This window comes from Aptenodytes forsteri, unplaced genomic scaffold, assembly GCF_000699145.1.
Source record: "Aptenodytes forsteri isolate BGI_AS27 unplaced genomic scaffold, ASM69914v1 Scaffold444, whole genome shotgun sequence".
NCBI lineage: Eukaryota > Metazoa > Chordata > Aves > Sphenisciformes > Spheniscidae > Aptenodytes > Aptenodytes forsteri.
In genome coordinates, this window is record NW_008794178.1 from 247,059 (window position 1) to 271,458 (window position 24,400).

The 24,400-nt window shown below is 47.4% G+C and overlaps 1 protein-coding gene across 1 annotated transcript in view; it reads left to right on the top strand.

Annotated features, from left to right (window-relative positions):
- The window catches only part of LOC103903576 (tetraspanin-15), a 46,365-nt gene that overhangs the window by 18,806 nt on the left and 3,159 nt on the right, over positions 1 to 24,400 (top strand). Inside the window, exons 3-7 of the mRNA XM_009284810.2 lie at positions 3,951 to 4,025; positions 6,948 to 7,043; positions 11,650 to 11,763; positions 16,606 to 16,659; positions 17,253 to 17,369. Of these exons, the coding sequence (XP_009283085.1) occupies positions 3,951 to 4,025; positions 6,948 to 7,043; positions 11,650 to 11,763; positions 16,606 to 16,659; positions 17,253 to 17,369 (456 nt within the window). The remainder of the gene's footprint in view (positions 1 to 3,950; positions 4,026 to 6,947; positions 7,044 to 11,649; positions 11,764 to 16,605; positions 16,660 to 17,252; positions 17,370 to 24,400) is intronic.

Sequence of the window (24,400 nt, forward strand, 5' to 3'; positions counted from 1 at the left end):
TTACCTTTTTCCCCCTGCGGTTGTCCCAGCCGGTCGCTCTCCCCAGCCACGCTGTGAGATCGCAGCAGCGTTTCGCAGACGGAGGTTGCTCGTATTAAACAAACATCACTGATTTCTCTGGTGCTTTCGTGTTGCTCCAGGAACTCTTCCATCCTACCGGCTACGTCTCCTCCTTTCCCTGCCTCATCCCTGGCAAGCAGAGCATTCCTCTCCTGTCCAAGAGTAGTCACACTTGGGCTTGGCGTGTCTGAACCTCCCGTGGCCATAGGTGTCTCGAGTGCATCTGAGCTCAGGAGTGATGCTCAGCCTGTATCCACGGCTCAAGGCTCCTTCCCTGGGCTGGCTCCCGAATAAATCCCTGCGTGGTTTATTCATCCCTCAGCCTCGGTGCCTCCAACCCATCCCTGACCCGCGTTCATCCTTTCTGCCTGGCGAGGACCCGTTCGAGCTGGAAATTGGAGGCGGCTGCACGCTGCTCGTGGTCTGGAAGTGAAGCAGCAGCAGGTTTGCACCCCTCTATCAGGCAGACCCACGGCTGGAAGCATTTACTCTGGACCAACTCAGTATTTCGGGTGTTTTTTAAGCTTCTGGGAGATTTAAACTTGACGGCAAGACATCCTGTCTGGCGTACGGAGGTGGCAGAAAACCGAACACCCAGAGGACATATGGGAAGGGATCTCTCCAGACAACCTATATATTGCTTATGACCCTAATGAAGGGGGTTATTCCCCAAACTGGAAGGAGACCTGTCTTTAAACCTGAGGCAGAGCGCGGTCCCCGGGCGCTTTCCTTCTGCGCTCCGTTGGGCTTCGGGAGAGATTAATGATGAACAAAACAGCTCTGGAGACTTGTTAGAGGAGGGAAGGAGCAGCCTGGAGCTCTGCTGCTCATGGGAACGGGGGTGATTAATCTTTTTGTCAAGGTATTTGAGGGAAAGCAGTATAATTCATTGTGAACTTTTGGACTGATGAGCTCTTTAAAGGGAACTGGCTTTGGCGAGTGTTAATTTAATAAGAATTGAGCAACTTTTCCCCGATCCAGCCATCTTGAGCAAGATGAAGGTTTTATTGGGGAGTTTCTCTCCGTGAAAGCTAGGCTTTGCTTTGTGATGGGCGAGATCCTCGGGCACCTTCCCGGTCCCCCCTCCGCAGCGTTCGCCTCTTCTCGAGGATGTAAGCAGTGAAGCCCGGCCGGAGGGTCACGTCGTGGAGGCACGACCGCCCACTCGCATGCCACCACTTCCATGCAAAGGGTGAATTTTTGCAAAAATTGGGGGAAAAACCAGCCCCTGGCCACACTGCTTTGTGATTATTTTTTTTTTTCTACTTGCTTTGTAATTTTGAACTTGCTGCAAACTTACAGCAGCTCAAGGCAGGATTAAATGCTGTTTAATGTGGATTTTTGCTCTTCATTTTGCTGCTGGAGTCTTTTTGAGGAACAAAATGCTGATTTATTCATGCTCGGTCTGGCAGACAGCAAGGGCTGCAATGCACTAGTTAAAAGGGATGGTCGTAGATGTTGCCAGCAGTTTCGCCCCTAATTATGCATTACTGTTACCGGTAGTTGCTGCAATCCTTGTGAATGCAAAAAAAGTGCCACTTTCTGCTATATCCGTGCAGCCGGCGAGGGTTTGCGTGCTCCGTTCGTCCGTTATTTGGGGGAAGAAGAGCTGGTTTTCGCTCGGGCTGCACATTTGCAAGGCTTGCGCTGGAGACCTGGGTTTGTGGTTGCTTTTCTTGCAAATCCTCCAGAAATTATAAGGGAAATTGTCGGCTTTCTGAAGGCGACGTTATGTATTGTGGGGTGTCCAGGGGGAGCTCGGCATCACCTATGTGACTTCCCAGGTTTGCAGTTTCCCTCTTGCAAGGAATTGCATTCAGCATCTGCCGTGTCTGTCTTCCCTGTTAATACTGGCACTTTTCCCCCATTTATAAAGACCATAAGCTAAGCTCTTTTTTTGGGCTTGCTCTTGGAAATGGTGGGGTTTGCTACCTGTGAACCTCATCTGATGGAGCATTTGAAAGCCACATTCAGTCATCATTTTTCTAATAGCCAGGTACAGCCGGCATCCCACGGACCTTCTGCGCAACACGCCCGTGTTTGTTTATAAATCAGATATCAAACCTGGATATTAAATATTAGCCTTGATTTCAATATGCACGGAGCAGGCTGAATTGTATTGCATAAACCTTGCCTTTTATATCTTGCCTTGACAAGCTGTACAGCAGAAATTGAGACCGAAAGAAGGAAATAGAGCGGGGGACAAAATTGGTGCGTGGTGTGCAATGGCCAAAGCGCTAGAAAGAGCAGAAAAACCATCTAGCAACCTGCGCGAGGGGTCTCTAGGGTTAAAATCCTTGGTTTCTGGGAAGAGCTGCAGGGTTGGTGCTTTCAGAGGAGCCTCCCATCGGTTTGGCAAGAAGAAAGGCTCCACGTGCCGCATCCAGCTGACTTTTAGGCGTTTCTTGGTGCACTGGTCTGCCCATGAACACAGTCTCCACTTGGACTTTGAAGCCATGGCCTTTTGTCTCTGCTTACAGTGGGATTGGTAAGACTTTGCGCTTTTTCCCGGTAAACAGAGGACAAAGCGCTCATTTTTTTCCCTTGGGTTTTAGCTAAGGTTGAAGAACAAATGTGTTTCCAAAATGGAATTTCTCTTTCTTGCTGCTTGCTGCGGCATTGCGAGATCTAGACATGCCCGGCTTGGTAAAACCATGAACCGCGCGCTGCCTTGGGCTTCCTCCCGAAGCAACTCCATTTTATATCAGTTGAGATGCGTGCGGCATTTTGCATATCATCTCTGCCTACGAGATAACAGGTGCTTGGTTAATTGTATTCCTTAATTATGGGATTCCTTGCCTAATTATACCTGACCCGTTATGAGCTGATTTAGCTGGTGATGAAAGCGGTGCTGCTCCTCCAGTGGGGCCACGCGAGCTGGCTCTTCGCAAATAAGCACGGTGCAAAACTCGTTGGTGGGTGGCTAATTAAAAACCCCAACGGTTTGGGGCATGAAGTGGTGTTTTGCTGCAATGGCGCTTTGGTTTTGCCGAGCATGGGAAATAATTTCTGGGCATGCGGGTCCCTGCGCTACCCGCCTTTGTAAACAGGCTGTTCTACTAAACCAATGGTCAAAGTGAATATCGTGGTAATAAATTACCTCTGCCCCCCTTTTTTTTTTTAACTTGCTTTTGGATTTTTAGCTAGTTACCATGGTAACTTTCCACCTTCCTTTTCCTGGCGAGTCTCCAAAGTCGCTGATGGAGGTAGCCTTGGGGAGACAAGTGTGAGCTGAGCAGAGCTTTGCTCTCCATCCTCTGCAAAGTCAGATGCGATGCCCGGTGGGACCTCTCAGATAGGGACCAAAGCATTAGGAGACTGGTGGGTGTGGGCTGCAAGAACATCAGACCTTCTGGTTTAAGTGGTTTGCTCCATCGGGACACCGATTTCCAGCCGAAACTTGTTGCCACAATCAATTCTGGCAGAGGCAGGAGTTATTGCCCGTACTCTGGGGGATGGATGATCCTCCATTGGATGCTCAGCTTGGAAACGTCGGTGTTCAACCAAGCGTCAGCGTCCCATCACAGAGGGACGCTGCACACCTATATCTACCCAGAGATAACACTTGCTCCAACTGCAGCCATTTTACCCGTTTCCCTGTGCGGAATTTGGCCGTTCAAATTGCATCTGGTTTCTTTTTTCAATCCGTCCGTCCTTCCTTCTTTCCTTCCTGCCACACTTTCTACAAGGGAGCAAACTGTTTTCCCTGTTAGGACCGAGATCTTTGGAAGAGATTTGCAGCTCCCTGGGGGAGCTCGTAATGAAATGATCTGATTTCTAAGTGTTTCAAAGCAGCTCTCGGCTTCCAGGTCTCCCTTGTTGCGGTTAACCACTGACAGATGACACAGCCCGACTTGGAGCAGGGCTAATCCTTCCCTTTCTCTTTTCAGTTCTTCTGGGTCCTCCTGGTGATCTTCCTCACGGAGCTGCTGCTGATATTCATCGAAATCATCTTTGAAAACAAGGTGGGTGCAAGCAGGAGGCCTTTGGATGCTGCGCGGCGACAAACCGCAGCCCCGCCTGCCATCGGGGAGGAAAATCCTCAAGTATCTCTTAGCATCCGCCCTGAAAATGGAAGGTTTTCATTGCTCTTGCTCTTCTGGGGCTGCCCATCCTGCTCCAGAGTTGTGATGGATCTCCAGCACCCCCCAGAGCCCCTGCCGCAGCCGCAGCTCCCTGCGTAGACTCTCAGCCAAAAACCTGTTGGTTTTTGGTTTTTTTTTTTCTTGAGGACTCATTAAGCTCCTCGCCTCAATTACGTTAACTCCGGGCTTGCACTTGCAAGGACGGGTTTGAGTTACAGCTGAGCTGGCGAGATGGTAAATGCTTCCAACGATGTCCTTTCTGGCCGCCCGCCTTCTGCTGAAGAAACCCTGCCATTTTCAATTTAATCTTACCCTTGCGATTGATCAAACGATTAAATAGCTAATCTCAATCTCTGCTGGCCCAATGAACGCACAAGGCAGGAGAACAACATCCGAAATCCCTCCTCACGGGCTCTATAAATCAGTTCCTCTTTGCGCAAACGGCTTGATGCTTTCAAACCCCTCAAGGTCGGGAGTTATGTGCTCGGTGAGCCCCAAAGACAGGTTGGGGTCGGGAGTTATGTGCTCGGTGAGCCCCAAAGGCAGGTTGGGGTCGGGAGTTATGTGCTCGGTGAGCCCCAAAGGCAGGTTGGGGTCGGGAGTTATGTGCTTGGTGAGCCCCAAAGACAGGTTGGGGTTGGGAGTTATGTGCTCGGTGAGCCCCAAAGTTGAAGGGAGGCAATGGGGGTAGGACGTTGCCTTTTGGATCCAGCAGCTTCCCAGAGCTCTCCGAAACCTTCTGATCCCTGAAAAATGCGGCGTGCTGGCGGAGAGATGTGCTTCTCCGAGGAAAATCAGATCGCTTGAGTCCTTCCCGCGTATAGAAAATCAATACGTGCTGGCATGTAAAGGCTGTATTTTTGTGAAATTCAGCATTAAATCCTCTGCTTTGCTCTACCTTTGAGCCTCAATGATGGTGCTCGGCACCATGGAGTTATGTCTCGGTGAGCCCCAAAGTTGAAGGGAGGCAATGGGGGTAGGACGTTGCCTTTTGGATCCAGCAGCTTCCCAGAGCTCTCCGAAACCTTCTGATCCCTGAAAAATGCGGCGTGCTGGCGGAGAGATGTGCTTCTCCGAGGAAAATCAGATCGCTTGAGTCCTTCCCGCGTATAAAAAATCAATACGTGCTGGCACGTAAAGGCTGTATTTTTGTGAAATTCAGCATTAAATCCTCTGCTTTGCTCTACCTTTGAGCCTCAATGATGGTGCTCGGCACCATCCTGCACTGCAGGGATGCAACAGGGAAACGCTGGTACCATCAGGAGAGGGGACTGCAGCTTCGTGATTAAACTCCTGGATTGAGTAGGAACCATTAGTGCCTAAATTGTCCCTTAATTTAAATTTAACGGGCAATATCAAAACCTAATTAAAAGTCAAACAATGAGGGAGAGAGAAAAGAGAGATCCGACAAGCGATGAATCCACTTGACCTAAAATTGTTGGGAGGCACAAATCTGCATTTAGAACAATGGTTGTTTATTAAACTTGTTAAAAACATATTAAATTGGATTTTCTATTAAATAAGCAGGGGCGAGGAATGGATTTAGTGGCCTCGAAGCTACTGAACATTGAAATGGGCTCTGTTGATATGCAAATGGGTTTTCAGAGGTTATCGGAGATAACGGGTTTGGCGTCCTTGAAGGGAAGGGAGTGGAGAGGTCTCATAACCAGAACTTAATGATTTAACCCTGCGACATTTATCTCCCACCTTAAAATCAAGATTTAATTACAGAGGCTGCCTCTGGGCTGGCATCTTCTCGGAGGACAATAGGATCATGGGGTGAGCCTATCTGGGGGAAAACAAGCAGAAAACGGTAAAACCCGGGTGTTTCCCATTGTGTTGGTCTTAGCGGTGGGCAAACCGGGAATCAACATCTTAATAAACTTCCACATGAGCAATTTCTTAAAGGTTTTTCACATCCCCTTGCCTGATCCCTCGCTGTCGGCAGGCTTTGTTTGCTGCTCTGATGTGCCTTCATTTCTCTTTTTTTTCACTTTCTTCTCCCCGTTCCCGGTTTGCCCAACCTCTAATTTTCATGTCAGAATGAATTATGGATATTTCTGCTTGGCGGTTTGTCAAGAGTCAAACGACAAACCTGCGCCGGGCTTTGCATAGGACATTTCAAGCCCCCGCTCCCAGCTCGCTAATAAGCTTCCCAGGCATCTGTAAAATACATTTTCAATTCAATTAGTGTTTAATGTGAAGTGCCTGATGTGTCAAAGTGTCCTCGGAGATACGGCTGAAGGAGCAGCAGGGAGAACCCCAGGCCGGCTGCACCGTTCCCTTTCAAGGCTTGATTGAATTGCTGAATGATTTGTTGGGATTAGGAGAGATTGAGGGCTCTGATGAGGTCTCTGCTCCTGCACGTAGCTCATCCCACGGATAAATCACCGTGCAGCCGGCAGCGTCGGCTGTTGCAGCCCATTTCACCTCCTAATGCAGCAGAAACCCCCCCTGCCAGTGGTTAAAATCCTTTTAGTCAGTGGGCTCGGAGAGCTTGAGGGAGCTTTTGAAGAAGGCACCTTAATAATTAAATTTAGTAGGAAAAATTGGGTGGGTAAAGGTGCGTGGGTCTGCTTGCATGTGCAGGAAATAGAGAGGTGCTATGGGATGCTGCTGACCCTGAGAGCTCAAAAGTGATGAATTTTACCCCAAGAAATAGGCTTGTGCCAGCATGCGGGTTGAGTTCTTAGTCCAGTAACAGCTGGCAACGCTCGCTATGAAAAAATTTTCACGTTTTGCAATATTTTCCTGGTGCCTTTTCCACGTGTGAGCCGTGTTTTTGGTTTTTTCTGTCCCCAGATGAATGCAGTTTTCCACTCCAACATCCAAGAGGGCATCAGGCACTATTACGATGACCTTGACTTCAAGAACATCTTGGATTTTGTACAAGAAAAGGTTCGGGTTTGGAGGGGGGTGGCATCGGGGAGGTGTGGTTGTGAAGTTTTTCAGGGAGTGGTTAACTCTGTGCCTCACTGAAGCAGAAGCATTAGTTTTCCCTGTATTTTTAGAGTTTATTCCCGTCCCTAGGGTGCCTTGCTTGATCTCTCTTGAGAGAGATCTTGATCTTTCTTGGTTTGCACTGCTCTATATCTTGATCTTTCTTGGTTTGCACTGCTCTTTTTGCACAGTTTTGCCTTGTGCTGCTCTCCAAGCCCACCCCGCAAGGGTTTTTGGTGAGTTATTCTGCCGTCTGTGTGCCCTGCGAAGAGCATCTTCTGCTCCACACCACGGCGTGGACCATACCAGGATATTTATATTTCCCAATCTTGATGGGAAACCGGTGCCTAACGCCTGAAAGCTTTTTGATAGCTACCCTAACCTGCATAGAGAGAGATGGAGGAATAAAATAACACGTGCTAAAGCTGCTTCAGGGCTGCACTGACCCTTAGATAGGCCACCTTAGGTATGTCTCTCTACTGGAGGCATCATCAGTAGCTGGCCAAGCCCTTGACTCAACGGGAAAATTGCGGATAAAGCATTTTCACGCAGTAGCTGGAAGGAGAGAAGAGCTCCAGCCTCTCCGTGGGCAGCACCGGGGGCAAGCTGCTCCTGGGACTGGCGAGAGCTATGTCCAGTCCAATATCGGCGCTTGGCATAGTCTGCTTTAATTTTTTTAGGGGTGTGGTTGCACATTCTGTCTCGTATCTAATGCTTAGAGCCAGCCGGGAGTCGGCAGGATCCGTCCCCTATCCTCGAGCCAACCTGCAGGTCGATAAAACTGTCCTCGCAAATCTTATTTTTTTTTTAACCAAACTTTTGATAAGCTGCTGCTGTTGCCTTGTATTTTATGCACCATGTAGTTTGTTTGAGGTACTAAATATTAAATTAAGTATTAAATTAAAATGCCTTCCTAATTCCTGCCATTGAGCCCCGGCTAGATGTGTTTCCCTTTCGTCTCTCGAAACCCAAGGTAGCCGCGCTGCAGCAAAGCAACGATGCATCCCCCCAAGGACATCGAAAAGCCAAGTAAAGTCAGGATTTGAAGTTGTTATCCACGCCGTTAAGCGTGTGGCCGGTCCGGACAAGCTTGGTTGGCTCTAACGTATCATTTGTTTTTTCCAGTACTGGTGAGAAGCCGTTCCTGGGAATTTGGGGGATGTAGGTTTGCCCATGTTTTGAGTGAGGATATTTGGTTCACCCGTTATTTGTGTTATTGCGGGAGGGAAGCGCTTGGCTCGAAGCATTTGGCGAATGAAAAATAAGTGGGAAAAAAACCCAAACTTGAGATCTAGGAGGGAAATCGCAGTGATGTTACGTCTCCTGGGCTGGTTTTGGAGAGCAGAGCCAGGCTTTGCCAGCAAAGCTGCTTTCAGATGAACTTTGTTCTCACCTCGGCCTGATTTCTCTCGTTTCATTATGGGTTGGAGCATCATAAATATGTGAATCTTATCTCTTGCTTTGAAGAAAAGGAAGCTGTGAAGCTCCTTCTTCTTTGAAGTGGCTGGAATTTAAGGCTGGGGGTGCCCTCCACGCTCCCCTCTCTTGGCTTAAATACCTGCTTTTGACTCTTGGAGTCATCGTTACCGAGCCGGGCGCATTAATAAGACTGGGAGCCCCCTGAAGGTCTCAAGACACGACTGATTCTGAGAAAGATCTGAATCTTTTTCAAGTTTTACTCCAACCTCTCTGAGAGGATGCTATAATTGAGACCTCTCTGTGTGAATGATAAATGGATGCTGCCTCAAGCAGTGGCAAAGTCCATGTTGGAACCACCCTCAACGAGCCTTGGCAAGGAGGTTAGGCCACAAATCTCCAGATAAAACAGGCGTATTTGCGGGAAGGTTTCTGTATCCCCAAAGAAGCGAGGATCAGGCACTTATCATACAGTCTCACCCCAGTTTTACAACATTTTTCCCGTCTACTTCTTCACTTTTAATAAAAACTTTTCAGGGGGAGATCTTCATCTCAAAGTCTCTCTCTGTACTAAAAGAAGTTGCGGTCACTTATAGTGTCGCTGATAAGTCCTTAACATCTGCACATTTTGTCTTGTAGCGAGAGAAGGAGCTTTGCAAGGATATGCAGCTCATTGCTGTGAGCTTTTATATTAGCCTATGATTTCCAAACCAGGAACGTCAGCGATGGAACTGCAGAGTTGCTTCGTCCTGAGGGCAGGACCGGGGAGAAGCAATGCAGAGGAATATCTGCTTTTAAGAGAAGGGAAATTGGTTTTATGGGACCTGAGCAGCCCGGTTCCCTTTGGGAGGATGAAAACTTGCAGTCGGTCTGGAAGGATTGCACCCAGACCTGCTTTTTTGATAAAACACAAGCTCAGAGCAGCCTGTTCTCATCATTTAGTGGTTATTCTTGCCATTTTCCCTATTAAAAACCTTGTCTATGCGTAGGTTGGCTGGCCCACGGCTTATTTAGATCAGGCAAAACCACACTACGCTCCTTAGGATTTGAATTTTGCTTAAACCCTCTCTCAAGCGATGCTTTAAAGTAGAGCCAACTGCCTTCACACCCTTAAGCCAGTATCATACAGTAAAAATAACAAGTAATTACGGTCCAAAGTGCCAGGCATTAACATTTTACATTAGCAGGATGGTGGCGCAAATAATGCGGTTTCACCTGTTGACACCTACTCGGTCTGGCTGCCTGTGAGCAAGTAGATATTGAGATAAATTGCCCTAAAGAAAATAATACTTATATGTTTTTATCACTCATTTTTGCTGAACTGCTGCCTTTTGCAGCCCTTGGACGCGAGGCTGGAGACAACGATGACTTAAAAGCCCCGGTTTGCCCCAAGTCACTAACTGCAGCTCTCCGCTGTTCCTCACTTTATCTTTTTTTAATGGTTTGCTGAGTATGGGTGGAAGAGGAGCGTTCAAACCGCTTTGCTGAGCACAGGATTTGAATTTCAAAGAGCTGCCGGGGCTACGGTTCTTGCTCGAACCCGAGTGGCTCCAAACTCAAAGTAAGGCTCGGAGGGATGAAGGTGTTGCGCTTGCAAACCTCTTCCTTTCTTCTTGGGGAAGATTAAAGGCAGCTTTCACCAGCATGGCTCGTTGGAGCGTGTTGCTTCGAGGGCGATGGTTTTAGCCGTAATGAGCCCGCATCTTGCCGGTGGCGGCAGTTCTCGACACGGAGAGCTCCTCGGATGTGACCCGCGAGGCTCTTTCCATGGGCTCTCTTTGGTTTTTTCTACTTGTTATGCTTCCCTGGGCTCCGGGAGCCCGCAGGAAAGTAAAACCCACACCAAAGTCTGTCTCAGCTTATGAGAAATAAATCCAGGCACAACAGTAGTTTGGGCTAAACCTCTCTTTGCAGAGAAGAAAACACCTCGGTGAGGCTTCCCAGCAGCTAGTAGGCCTCGTTATAAGGATTTTGTACCAATTTTTGCACGGTTATAAAAGCAAATGGAAAAAACTTCTTTGTAGCATGGGGATATCAAACGGGCGGCAATAGCCAATATCCCTTTAGGTGTTTTTCTCCCCCTCTTTCCAGGCAACTTTTGCAAGCTGGTCTCCCTCACTGATATGGGAAGGATTAAAAACAATAGAGGAATTAAAGGTAGAAAGTTAGAAAATAGTTGTAAATCTGTGGGTTGGCTGCTCCTGGCCGTGTCTGCCTATTTTGGCATGAGAGGAGGCCACGAAGACCCCAAGAGCTGATGTCTTTTCCTACTCCCGTTGGCCAAGTTTTGCCACCGACCCATCAGCAGGAGGGGGGAGCAGATGCTCACAGGGTTAAACCTCTCCCGAAAACTGCTCCTTGAAGAGTGTCGTGCTTAAAGAAATGGGGAAAACCTGGGGTTTTTCTGTCTTATCAAACACACACACCTCTCCTGCCCACTTCAGGCTTCTCTTTCCGGGGGGAAAAATGTAAAGATTCAAGCTTGTTTACCAAGACAAGGGATGACTCTGTATATAACAAGCCCACTTTTATTCTGTGGAGAACAGAAAATGACTTCCATTAAACTTTTTTCTTTTTCATTGTGCGAACAGAAGAAAAAAGCAGCTTTTCTCCTTTGTAGCTGTGGCATTTGATCTCTAATTTAACTTGATGGGAAGAGAAATCCCTGTTAGACTGCGGAGCCTCATTAGCATTTTGTCGAATGGCACCAACTAGCCGAGCTGCCTTCAAGAGCCAAGAAATACATTCATTCAAGGCGCTGAAAGAGCCGTGTCTCCTGCGTGCCCCAGGAGTGGGATGGATTAGTCACCTGTAATTAAATCAGTGCAGCATGAATGAGCCTGAACTTTCCTGGGCTTGTGAAAGCAAGGATGCCTCCAATACACGCGTGTATGCGTCTGTAACTGCCGCACACCTCTAAAATGGGGCTAAATGGGGCTAAACACCCACTTTTCTTTTTTTACACGGTGTCTTCAACTTTGTATTTAGGGTCCTGGAAAGCAGAAAATAATGGGGCCTCTCAACGCTGGCGTTGCAAAGCAGCGTTGCAGATGCCGGGCGAGGCCTGAGGGGAGATGCGTTGGTGGGCTGGAGATGTCGAGGTTTGTTCAGCTGCACGTCTCATCCTCTCTTTTTCTTCTTCTTGCAGTTTTCTTGCTGCGGCGGCGATGAGTACCGAGACTGGGAGGTTAACCAGTACCACTCCTGCAACGGCAGCGGGCCGCTGGCGTGCGGGGTGCCCTACACGTGCTGTATCAGGAAGGTAAGGCAGCCAAGGCACGTGGAAGTGCCTTTATTTCAGTCAATATTTTAGCAAAACACCCTCTTCCAGCTGGTTATTACTGCACATTTCTGCGCTATAGGGTTTCTTGTAAACTGCATTGCCATCTTGCAAAGTGGTTTGAGACAGCATCAGTGCGAGACGCTAAAGAAACTAAAAAATATATATATGGGCTACACTGTACTTTAATAGGCTCTGCTGTTTTAACATAGAATAACTACCAAAGCACTGGGCTATTAATTGCATTTGTATCGTGCCGAGGAGTTGTTAGAAATGCCGAGTTCCTGTTTTTCAACCTGATGTGTGATATAAAATGGTTTGGAGGATCGTTTCGCAGAGAAATAACAGCGTCTTAAAAGGACCGGACTACATCTCGGCATGGATCTGAAGGAGCTGTTGTCCTCTGCTTTCCTGTCCAAGAGGACATGTCTCTCAGCTGGCCGCGGCGGGGTTTAGCGGTACATGAGGATCATGTTCGCTGGTGTCCGCTCCTAACGAGGAGGTTTTGAGGGTTTTGCTGAAAATGGGGCCGTGAGAGGTATTTGGATAAAGAGCCACCCTTGTGCAATGGAATAAAAAAAACCTCTCGTGAGCAGCTGCCCTTGCAAGGCTGCATTTCCAACATGCTGTGAGTTGGGTCGAACAGAGATGGAGGGAGTGGGAAGTGGATTTGCAGAGCCGTTAGGATCTCCTGTGCTGGTTTTCAGAGCTGAAAATCAAGACGCCCCCCCGCAAGCAGCGCTTTTCTGCTGAGGCTAAGCTAAGTGCTCTGACACCATCTTGTTTAATACAACCGTCCGCCTCGTTGCAATCAATCTAACACATGCTGTGGATAAAATGCCAGGAGCTGGGCCAAGGCAGGGGAAAAAAACTGCAAATATCCCTGGTCGCTGTGGCCAGAAATGCTATAAACGTTGCTAAAAAGGATCTGACAAGCATAATCCTGGTAGCAAAACCTCCTCGAGGTTCAGAGCATCAGGAGTGCTAGCGTTGCCTTTGAACCCTGGCCGTGCCCCAGGCTTTACAAATTGCACAAGGAAAATATATCATCGGTCCAGTATTGTTGTTGGATTTTTAACGGAAAAAGAGGGAAATCTGAGGTGTCTTAATTATCAGTGGAAGTCTGACATGCAAATTGGCTGCAAAAATAATTGTCCTCTCTAATCAGGGCGTTGATTAAGAATCTTAAAGCTCCTGAAGATGGAATTAGAAATTCATGTGCTGTCCTTTTGTATTACGAGTAAGGATGTGTTGGAGAGAGTCAAGTGCATTTTTCAGTATTTTTACGCTCCCCACGGTTTCGGGTGGCAATTTGGCAAACAAAAGTCCTCACCGCAGCAGGCAGTATTGGAGATAGAAGAAATCACAGATGATTAATACAGTAGGGTAAGAAATAAGGCAACTTTTTGGCCTCCCATTGCAATGAGCTGGGTCCGGAGGATGCTTTAGCGAAGGACTGGAGCAGCCAGCCCCTGGGAGGGAAAGTCCACAGTAAATCCTCCACGTTTTTTTCAAGAATTAAAGCCCGTGAATGTGGCTCTGACAGCCGGAGCAGTTTTATGGGAAGTGAGACCTCACCAAAGGCTTCTAAATCTCCATGAGAAATGAAATGAAACCTGTTCTTGGGGAGAAGAGTAACGGGGTAGATAGATGTAGCCTCGTTCTTCGTAGATTTGATTTTTGGCACTGCAGGGCACTTTTGGTTAAGAAATCAGCCCGACGCAATATCAATAGTACGTGAAATGGATTAAGAGAGCCAGCTCCCTTGGGAGTTTTCTGCTGTCCGCGACATAAGACAAACTAATAAAAATTTAGTTTAAAGAACAGAGTGAACCCCCCCGTAATTGCATTTACCGTAAGCTCCAGCACGTCTATTCGTAGCTATTTGCTGAAATTGCAAAGTTGTCGTGGGGGTTTTCCTTGCGGGCTGAGAAGGTGGGAGAAGCACCTCTGCACCTCGGGATGAAGAAGGTACCTGTGTGTGATACTCTGGACGTATCTGGCTGGGTCTTAGTGACGTGCAAGCCCCGCTGAAAATCCTTTCCACCAAAATATGTTACTTGAGGGCTGAAGAGAAGATCTTGCGTTGGCCCTGCAGCTGGAGGGATAACCAGGGACCACCCGGGCACGTGTATGAATTCTTCTGCACTGGGTAGAGATGAACACGATGGTCTCTCCGCTGTGAATAACCTTTTTTATCAACCGGTTATAAATCCACCAGTTCGTAGGGCAAGAAACCCTTCTCTTCTTGTGTGTTCTTCTCTATTTGTGCCTTCGTGAATGAAAGATGGAGAGCGAAGCATCCTTTTGTCTTAGAGGACCTTTGAGATTTAAGTAGAGAGGTTCCAGGAGATGTCATTTGGAAATGTGCCAAAGCGAGCTTGTCTCAAGGAAGGAGCGTGAAACATGGATTAGGGGGTTGATTGCAACGTGTTTTCAACTTTTCATTACATACAGCCATAAAACCATCCTGTTTTCCAAGAAAAGACTTTTTCTATTACAAAACCCGCCCAGAGCTTTGTGTTGCATCCCCTGGGGCATCTTCCAGGGCAGGCTGAGTTGCGCTAATGAGAGCAGACATCCTCCAAAGATGCTCTGGCTGTTTTGAGGAGTCTCATCTCTGAGGTCGTAGACCTTCAAGTCTTCCCAGGAAGAAGGAATGGGCAAATATCCACCTACTTGAGGGTGTGAGGCTGGATCCTCATCTCTAAGTGCTTTTCTAAATGGTTTTCCAAGGCACTTGTGCCTTCTCTCGGGAAGCCGCAGTATAGCTCTGCCTCTGCCAAGCGCAGTGTTTCCGAACCCCTTGTGAAGTGTCACTGCTGGCATTTGGCACTGATTTTGGGGAGAAAAGCGGTTGGTTGAAGAAAAAGTGCAAGAATTGCAGCCTTCTGCCCTCCGTGGGTTTTAAACATCTGTGTGTGTTGCTCTTTTGTGATCCCTGAAGGCATCAAAATGCATTCTGGAAGAATAAAGGCTTCTGCCTGGTTTTATGTTAGAAATTTCAATTCAGCTCTGACCTTTTCTTCCATGCAAGACCTTGACAAAAGTGGATCAAGGCTAAAACTTCACTCTTCTATCTTCCACGCTTCTCCCAAATCCAAGGTGTTGAGGGAATTACTCAAAGAGATGGGCCGGGCTGGAGGTGATTGAGAAACCCTTGGTTATTTAACGCAAGAAGGAAGACAAGCGGTGATGAATTTGTGCCGTAGCCGGGGTGCGTTCAAACGATGAGCCCGACAGAAAGCGGTGGTGTTTCACCGGCAAGGGTCCAGTGATGTCAACGAAAGTGAGTCTGAAAAGCAAGGACAACTGAAAGCTGTCAAAAAAAAAAAAAAAGGTTTATTTTTTTAATGTAAACCAAATAGACGGATCCTTGGTCACGTGAAGGTTCCTTTATACCACTGTAGGCGGCAGCATTTACCTTAAGAGCATCGCAAATTCCCCGTATGCTGAAGGCTTCCCATATCATGGTCCCAACCCTGGATGAGATCTCTCTCATCGACCCTGCTGAGCGCTTTGCTGCTGATCTCCAGATTTCCCTGCAAGTCTTTCATATGCGCAGGGACTAATTAGTCTCCTTAACTATGCCCAGTTTGTAAATAGTGTCTCAAAGAGGTGAGAGCTGGGATTTTTGATAGCACTGTGAGTCAGGTGGTAGGTACAGAAGCTCTTGGGTAGGGTAGCGCTGGAATAATTTCCCTGCCAATTACAGCTTTATGTCTGGAGCCTGTCCGGAGGTGCACGTTTCTTTTATGCTGTGTCTTGGAGGAAAGCATAATTTACACCTAAATGTGCACATTTCTCTTTTTCATCTCTGTGCCTCCGAAGCATGGGATGTTTTTGTTTTGTTGTCCAGGAGCTTTTACTGGTTGTCAAAGCCATCTTTCTGAAAGCGTAATAATTTCAGCACGTTATTATTTTATGGGCACAAGGCCCCTTTAGAAATACACGGTATTATGGAAGCTGCTGTTTGATCCATGAAACAAGCCAAAAAAAACCCCATCAGAAGATCAATCCTGAGAGGTGCAAAGTACCCAAGTAGCTCAGGATGCGCCGGAGCTACTCTCCGGCTTTGCTTTTTTGGGGATGAGCAAGAATCCGTTTTGTAACCCAAAATGTACCGCTTTTCCATCCTGACCAGAAGCAGAGGAATTAGGTTTTGATTTTATTTGATAAAGGTCCTGAATGGCAGCGTTTGGCAGGGATTTCTCTCATTAGCTGTAGCTCTCGAAGGATTTTTGTTGGCCAACAAAGATCTAAGCCTTGGGGATGTCTAAAATCCTTACGGTTCTCCCCAAAGTGCTAGGAGGCTTTGGGGAAATTCCCGCTTGATTTCTGGAGAACCCAATACGTTTAATCCCTGTGGAATTCCCTTTATTATGAAGGAGAGACACAACTGAAGGTGTTAGAAAAGGTGGCCGGAATTAAACTAGGAGAAAATCAAGGCAACGTTTTGAAAGAGCTGCTTTGCTAAATGTTCACGTGATGTGGAGGTGGTCCCAGCTCAAATCACTGGAAGAGCGTTGGGGGCGACCTGGGCATCCTCCGAAACAGCAGAAACCAGAGAGAAAAGTGGTTTTAAAAAACAATAATAATAATTAAAAAACCCAACAACTTATTGCCAACGTGCGCGGTTTCAGCATTGCGTTTGGGCAAAAAGGAGCCCGCAGTAGCAAAGCGAGGTTTGAGGGTAGGTGCTACGCTGAACGGTCGAGGCAACGGGGCGAGCTCTTCTATTTCTTTATTTTTTTATTCTTATTTCTCATATTTCCCCTTTGGCTTTCTCCGAGCTAAGTCTGTTCACCAATTCTCTGTTCGCAGGTCCCCGGAGAAGTCATTAACACCCTGTGTGGATACAGGACGCTCGATAAAGAGGTAACGTTGGCTTTTTCCTTTGTACGTACAAGATTTGCTTCTCCTTCCCCAAACCCCCTAAAACGAACTGGTTATCTGCAGGTAAGCTCTTCCTCACCAAGGATGGCTGTTCCTGCAGCTGTATATAAATTCATTTTTCTTGCTTTTCCCTAGCGTCCCAGGGTGTTGCTCAGGCTCGCAGAGCACGGGCGGGCTCGTGACGCGTTTGGGTAGTCCCTGCAAGCTTTGGCGTGGCCTTTTTGAGAGCAACGAGGTCTCTCCTGGATCAGCCTGGGGAAATGCTGGTCCTGAGTCGTGTTTTGAGGCTTGGTGGTAGGAGAGAAGCTGATTTTGAGGCCTTCGGGGGTGACCGCGGGGCTGTATCGCAGCAGAGAGCTGCAGTATCTCCGTGCATATGGTCCGTAGCTCCCAGGGACCTTTTTTTGGCAAGAAAGCCCAGGGAAAGGTCCAATCCAAGAAAGCAATTCCCAAACGCTTCTCATGCAACACTTCTCCTTTGGCTTGCAAGAAGGAGCCAACGCAAGAAATAACATCTCCCCCCAAACTCAACATCTCATTGAAAACCGCGATGCTTCTCCTCACTCTGCTTCCAGCGCCTGGAGCTGCTCAACGTCATCCATGTGCGAGGCTGCATTCATGCCGTCGGGCTCTGGCTCAAAGACAACTTCGAGGCCACTTTGGGCATCGTTTGCTCCCTGCTGCTTCCACAGGTACGTGGCGGATCCGGTCGGCGTCCTCTCAGCTTCTTTCGCTGTGCTGGAGGAGGAAAATAATTAATTTTTAGTTATTTTTTTTCCTCTCCGTTTACACCTGAGATCTTGGGTGGGAAAAGTCACAGCGCTTTCTAGAGCATCCTTAGCAAAATTAACAGTTTACGACTGCGGTGCCGGGTGTCTTGTAACGTACTCCTGAAATCTAATTATTGATCAAGTAATAGCATCTAAAAGCAAGGCATGCATATGTTAGCACAGCGAATCCTTTTACATTTGTTTTTACAGCTCTCTCTAAATAGAGCATAAATATTAACCAAAATAAACCATAATCATAAATTTAGCAGGATTTGCCATGCATCATGAAATCCATTTCCCATTAGCGATGCCTGAGGATCTGAGCAACTTTCTAGCACAGGTAATTAAGCTCTCCATCACAGATGCTCGATATGGAGAGAAATTTTGGGTTGCAGCTTTGCAACACTGTTGGCACTGTGCTAGCAAGGAGGTGAACATCTCTTAGATCTTTCCAGAATTATTTTTGACAAAGCTTTCATGATTTAGGGTTGATTTGATCCTCTTTTTTGATTCCTTTCGAGGCTCACAAGCGAAAGCTTTCTTTTTATCTCATTGGCTGTAACGTTGGGTTTGCCGCTGGAGGTGTTTGGTGATGCTTTCCAGATATATGGCGTTTTATCTAAATGGGAATGAAATAATTTTATTTTTTTATGTGCTTCGCTTGTGGTGAAAGGTAGGATAGTGGTTGAATAAAGCAGAAGCTGTCGGGGAACTGTGTGGTGCGTTGAGCTGATTTTTCAAAGGCTGGACTTTCCTCTTGAGCTCTCAGATGGTCCAAATGTAAAACCAAGATGAGGGAGCAGTTTGTGCCCAATCCTAGCTGTGATGCTCCACGTTTCTAAAGTGCTTCCTCCAAAACATGCAGATGAGCAATGGACTTCTGCTGTGCTACCACCAGGAAATGTAACGGGCACAGAAATGGGGTGAGAAAGTGCAGTAATAGAGGCGACCGCTTCCATCTGCCTCGCAGGATGTTGAGAGCCCATTACAGGAGCCGCCTGTTGCGTTACCCATTAACCTGCCAACATGGTGCTCTTAATTGGGAAGGATGGGGAGAAAAACCAGAGATGGCAACAAGGATTGCTGAGCCTTGATGAATATCAAGTGCTTTTGAGCAAGCGTTGTGATTTTTCTGGCATGCCATTAAATGCTCTTCAGATGAAGAACCTCATTCTTCCCATCTGCTCACGATTTCCAGGTTTTAAATATAAATTGGATTTGATTCTGTCAAGTTTTGGAGGGAATTAAGTTATAAACGGCCATCTGTGTTGCCAGGAGCCGTCAGCCCGGAAACAGCTTCATCCCCAGCAGCTGCCAGCAGAAAGCTGGGGTGAGAATATTGTCCTTAAATTGCCGATCCAAGGGGGGAAGGGGTTGGCGCCGTTGATGTGGGGAGGTGACGGTGCCTTGAACTTTGGGAAGAGTGAAAGTATTGACCTGTCCCATCTTTGGCCCTTGGGTATTTGTCATGTCCCGCACAGGACATGTGCCTCGCCGTGGAGCTGCAAGCCGCCTTGGTGGAACACTTGCAGGATGCTGGGGAGAAGGTTGGGACCGTGATCCACGTCCCGAGTCCAGCTTTGGGTTTTGCCCAATTTTCCTCAAAGTGTTGCTCTTCCTTAGGATCAAACTTCAGCCTTGTCTGTGAGGACGAGCAGCTCGAGGGCTCAAAGGTTGGGGATCGGAGCTCGGCTGATGTTCATCATCCGAGTGCCCGAGATTTGTGCTTGGATTCGGGGTAAGCAACCGGCTCTTCTTGTGCAGAAAGAAGGAGCTAAGGAAAATTTTGGCTGACGTAGAGCGCTCACGGAGAGTGGGCAATTATTGCTCTCAGTGTTGTCTTTCCATCATGCTCAGATGTGGGAAACCGTCAAATTTTGGCTTTCCATCACGCGGGAAGTTATTGAATTTTTAGTTTTCTCTGCTTTTCCCCAAATACCTATGTGAGAGGCCAAGGGCACAGGGCAGGCTGCTTGGCTTTGTTTTCTCACGCGCGTGGGCGTCTGTCTTAATTGGGTTCGGGGAAAGCTGTAAATCTGCTGGGTCCTGTTGGGTGTTGAAGTGATTGAACGGGTGAGGAGGCAGGGGAAAATCCTGCCTGGGTATGTCACCGCACGGCAGCCAGCCTCTCTCCCGGCCGGTGCAAGGCAGAGGGAATTTGTAATTTTATGTTTGCTCTTAAATCATGAACGTCTCTGCCTTTTTTAAGTAAGCCATCAAGCAATGGGAAAAAAAATCCCATTCTAGGAGTGGGGAAGTGGTGGTGTTCATTTGTCTTACTTCATTCAGAGCGAAGCATAAATGCAGCAACTCAATTATTTTTCTGCCTTCGCAGAGAACCTTTCATTCTCTTTTTTTTTTTTCCCCTATGTTTCATTCTCCAGTAACAATCCCGTTTCCTTGCCCTTCTTCTCAGCCAAGCTGCAGACCGAGGCCAAACCGTGAGGCATTTCGTATCGCTCTCAAAAAAATGTTTTAATTTAGTCGCTGGCAGTCAACGGCAAATTCACGTGGTGGCCTCGTACTAGTTGTGTTTAATTAGGAAGCAACCCCAGATCTTTCAGCAGGCGCAGCAAAGCACGTAAGTTTGTTTTATCCTGGCTGCATCCCTAGCTTCCCTGCCTCTAGCAAGATTATCCAAGGAATTTACAGCGTGCATAAAACACATTTGTAGTTAAAGTAAGCCAAATAACCTCGTGCATTGCTCTTTCCCCTTTGCCGTGCCCAGGTGCTCTTTCAGCAGCTTTTATATTGACCTCAGGAAAAGCATCTCCAACTTTTCCATTCCCGTGTCTTTGCCGGGGATGTTTTCTGATGGTATTTCATCCTCCTTAGCGAGGTGAAGACGTAGCCACTGTAATAAGGTAGAAACAAGTGCATAAAAAAGCTCTTCAACTCCTTTTTCTCCATTTTAAAGAAGCAGAAAGTGGGACGAGTACAATTAAAACGGAAAAAAAATCTCTGAAAGGTCACTGCCAAGGGTTAATATCTATCGACTCTGCAGCGCAGCCGACTCGCGGTAAATTGTTGCTGCCTCCGTTTGGCTTTGATATTTCATCAGTCTCCAAAGCTCTACGTTGGGAGCAGCTACAGAGTAATAGGGCGTCAGTGCAGAGGTAGATGTTCCCTCCTAAGAGTGTAAATCCAGAAGATCAACTATTTCAATCCTCAAAAATGCAGCATTAGGCTTGCAACAGGCATTTTGCAGGTTGGCGTCTTCATCCCTTGGTGACAGCAATGTTAAACGTTTCCTTGTGTAAAGGGCTTTGTATTGCCAAAGATCCCTTTTTCTTTGCAAGATTAATTTGTGTTTTGTTTGCTTTTTAATATCTTTATTGCTCCAGGGGCTGGAAGGCGGTATATTCTCAAGTGGCTGACGCGTGCTTAATGTAGTAGAAAAGGGGAATAAAAGGGATTTTTCCAGCTGCAGTCCATGACCTCTACGAGAGCCTGCTCTATAAATATCAATTTATGGAAGGAAAAGCCAATAAATGATAAATGCTTGCTTTTTACTTGATTAGCTCTGGGAAAGCTTGAAATGATTCAACTCTTCTGTTCAGCAGGATCCAGCTTTACAGCCGCCCAAATGGGCAAGCGGCTCTGGAGCCGGGTGCACGCTTGCGTAGCAGCCGGTGACGTTTGCATGGAAAAAGGTTTTCTTGCAGAAAGTTTTACTTGCAGAAGACCCTCGTTGGGCTGATGGATTATTTCCTCCATGGCCAGAGTTGGTTTTGTTGGGACCGTGATGCAGCGGGATGCGGTTAATCATGCTGTCGCCCTGCAAGGGCTCTTGAGCATCGTTTTGTTGCTATTTTGCATCCTTAATTTTTGCCCTTGTTAAGCAAAAGCCAAATTGAGCCTTGCATGTTTGATTGCCCAGGAAAAATGTGACTTGAGGAGCTGAGCTCCTTTCGAGTGCTCCGCAAGGGCCCAAAATGCAACCTTTCCACCCTGAATCAAGCCACCGATCACATGCACATGCACGCCCCTAAGGGAAAGCAGCTGTGGTTTTCCAGACCTTTTTCTTGTTGTATAATAATGTGAAAATGAGCGTTTGAGCCCTTTCCTTCTTTGCTTCCAAAAACGTTCCTGACTCCGAGCGTGCTTCCTTTTGCCAGACGAGCCATCAATCAACGAGCATTTCCCGGTGAGGAGGATATTGCAATTAGATCCCGGCCATATCAGCCCCGTTGAGACCTATTCCTAATGCAAAACCGTTTAATCCAAAAGAACAAGCGGAGCCGCTACGAGACATTGAGCAAAGCCGGAGCTTTGGCAAGGATGGAGCTGAGCACCGAAGAGCCTCGTAATAAATCTTACGGCACCTACGCGGGAGACAGAAATACGTGGCTTGTGTCAAGCAGAAGGCTCTGTGCTGCACCAGAACCACAGAAATTGGAGCGTAGCCTCAAATACTTGTATATATTTAACTTCCTCAAGTGCTGGAAGAGAAGGAATAACCATTAGTTGCGTTAAAGTATCCCAAACTTTCGTATTAGTCTAATTTTTGTCTTGTGATGTTGGTAGGAAATTGGTAATTGGGACCGATGCTCTCTTGCTTGAAATGGTTTAAAAAAGTCTTCGTTGGCTGCTGTCCCCTCAAAGGGGAAAGAGAGCTTTGGGCTTTGAAGGAGAGAGCGAGCGTTGGTCCCAAGAAGTGCAATATTAGGGTTTATCTGAGACGGATCGCACTGGAGAACCAGGATGCTTCGCTGCCACCACAAAAAGAGTGGAGAACAGGCGCCAAAACCACCGGACCACGTATTTCCAATCTCTTCTGGATATCTCTTGCGATATAAAGATGACTCTTCATGCCTTGGCGTAACAGCAGTGGATGAAGCGAGACATTTGCTGTGTCAGGGGCAATAACTATTTAATTTCTGGAGCGATGAGTTGGGAGCAGCAACAGGATGGTGTCCTTGCTCAGCCAGACAGGCCAGCACCCGTCGCTTAAGCACGATACAGCACCCAGTTGTAATCAGTGTCACTGTTCTAAGTTGGCTAGAAATAATTGCAAGTTCAGGACCAAAATAACGGGGTTTTAATTTGCTTTTTGAGCTTTTGCTGTTTTGCGTAGAGAAAACTCAAGGGTCTTCCAGTGGCAGGGACTTGCAGACATCCACGGGAACCTTCTGGGATTAAATGAGCGTTTATAATTGGGGCTTAAAACAGAAAAATAATCAGACTGCCCTTGCCTGGCTGCGTGTCCCCGCAAGGTTTCGCTGGGGCAGGGAGGTCCCCAGGGACTCGCGGGGACAGGAGAAATACAAACGAGGGGTTTGATTAAGCGGCGTGGGAGGATTTGAAAAGCTGCAAGTGATGAATGGGTTTTATTTCCCCTTCCTCCTGGGTGGCTCGTAAGCATCGTACAGCCCCTGGGAGTCTGAGACAAAATCCCTGAGGATTTGTGCTTTGGAGCGCTTATTATTTTTTTTTTTTCTCTCTGATGGACATAAATTTCCTATAGCTGCTTGGGTGGGTTGGGTGGGAGAATTTATGGCTGGCCCTCACTGACAGCAGACGTGCTGCTCACCCGTTTGCTGGTTGAAAACGAAGACGCAGAAGTTCCTTACCCTAAATTTGGGTGGGTTTGGGGCAGATTTGAGCCGTGGCTTTCAAGGGGAGTCCCAAGGCGCTGCCGAGAGATGGAGAATAGAGGTCTTCAGCTGCAGTTGGTCTTCAGTGCGAAATGCCAGTTTGGATCGGCTCGAGGCCACCGAGCTGCTACTGGGAGGAGCTGGAAAGGTGGGAAATGGCAGCAGACATCTGCCCCCCCATTCTGTTTTGCTGTGCGTTTAGATATTTATCTTTTCTTAAAAAAAAAAAGCAACAGGATATCTCCTTCCTGGTGCAACGTCGTGTGCTTCGTGGGTTAAAGCATAATAATCCAGGTATCTGCATGGCCATAGTGATTATCATTGCTTCTGACGGTGATGCTTTGGTTTTGCGAAGTTTCCCGTCTTGATTCGTGCTCGAGGTGGCCGGGGAGCAGAGGGCGAGGCGGGCAGCGTGCCCCAGCGGGGAGGAAAACGCGTGCGAAGGGAAGGATGCAGGAAGGATACGCCTGTGCAAGCCTTTGCACGCTCCCTCCTGCAGTGTCCGGCCGGGAAGCGAGGCAGTAATTCTCAAATAGTCATGTGCAGGGTGGTTTTTTTCCATAGCTGTCACTGCAGGGGGTCCCTGACTTAGGGTTCCACCAAATTACAAACAGCATTATCAGTGCAAATTGCAATATGTATATTGCTATTGCAATATCATTGCAAAAATGATATATATATAGAGAGAGATATATAAAATCTTATTGTGATTTTCCAGTGGGTCTGCATGCTTTATTGATTCCCTCCATATGCAAAGGTCTTTGGCTTTATTTTATGCATGCGACTGCTCTTGCATGCTGTAAGAGCAGCTACTCGATGATCTCGTACCCCCGTGCAAACCCTGTGCATTTAAATCCCCCAGCAAAAAGCTCAGAAAGCGGCAGACTAGAGACCTCCCGAGGCAGCGGTGGTTTCTGTACTTCGCTGACCGCCAGCCGGGAAGAACAGGCAATTTTCTAGCTTTAAATGACCCACAAGCAGTAACTCCCAAGCAGTTCTCCCCTCGCTCGGTGGCGATTACCATCGCGAGAGGGGGAAGTCAGGGAGAAAAGCGGCTTTTTAATTTTTTTTAGCCTCCTACTCGATACGTTTTGTTAACATGCTCCTCTGCAATAACGCCTTCCTTCATATTGCAATGCAATAAAATCAGCGCTCACGTTAGAAGGCTCTTTACTTCTGGAAACATGGTGCCCTTGGTGCCGGGGATATTGAATGCATCTATATTCCTGACAGTTTTTTCTGTTTTCATTAAGTGAAAGAGGATATTTAGAGGCGAGCTGGAATAGAAGTTGGTTCATAACTCAGGGGAGAGCAAAGGCTGTGGGATGTAGGCTGCTGATTGAGGACTTGGGGTAA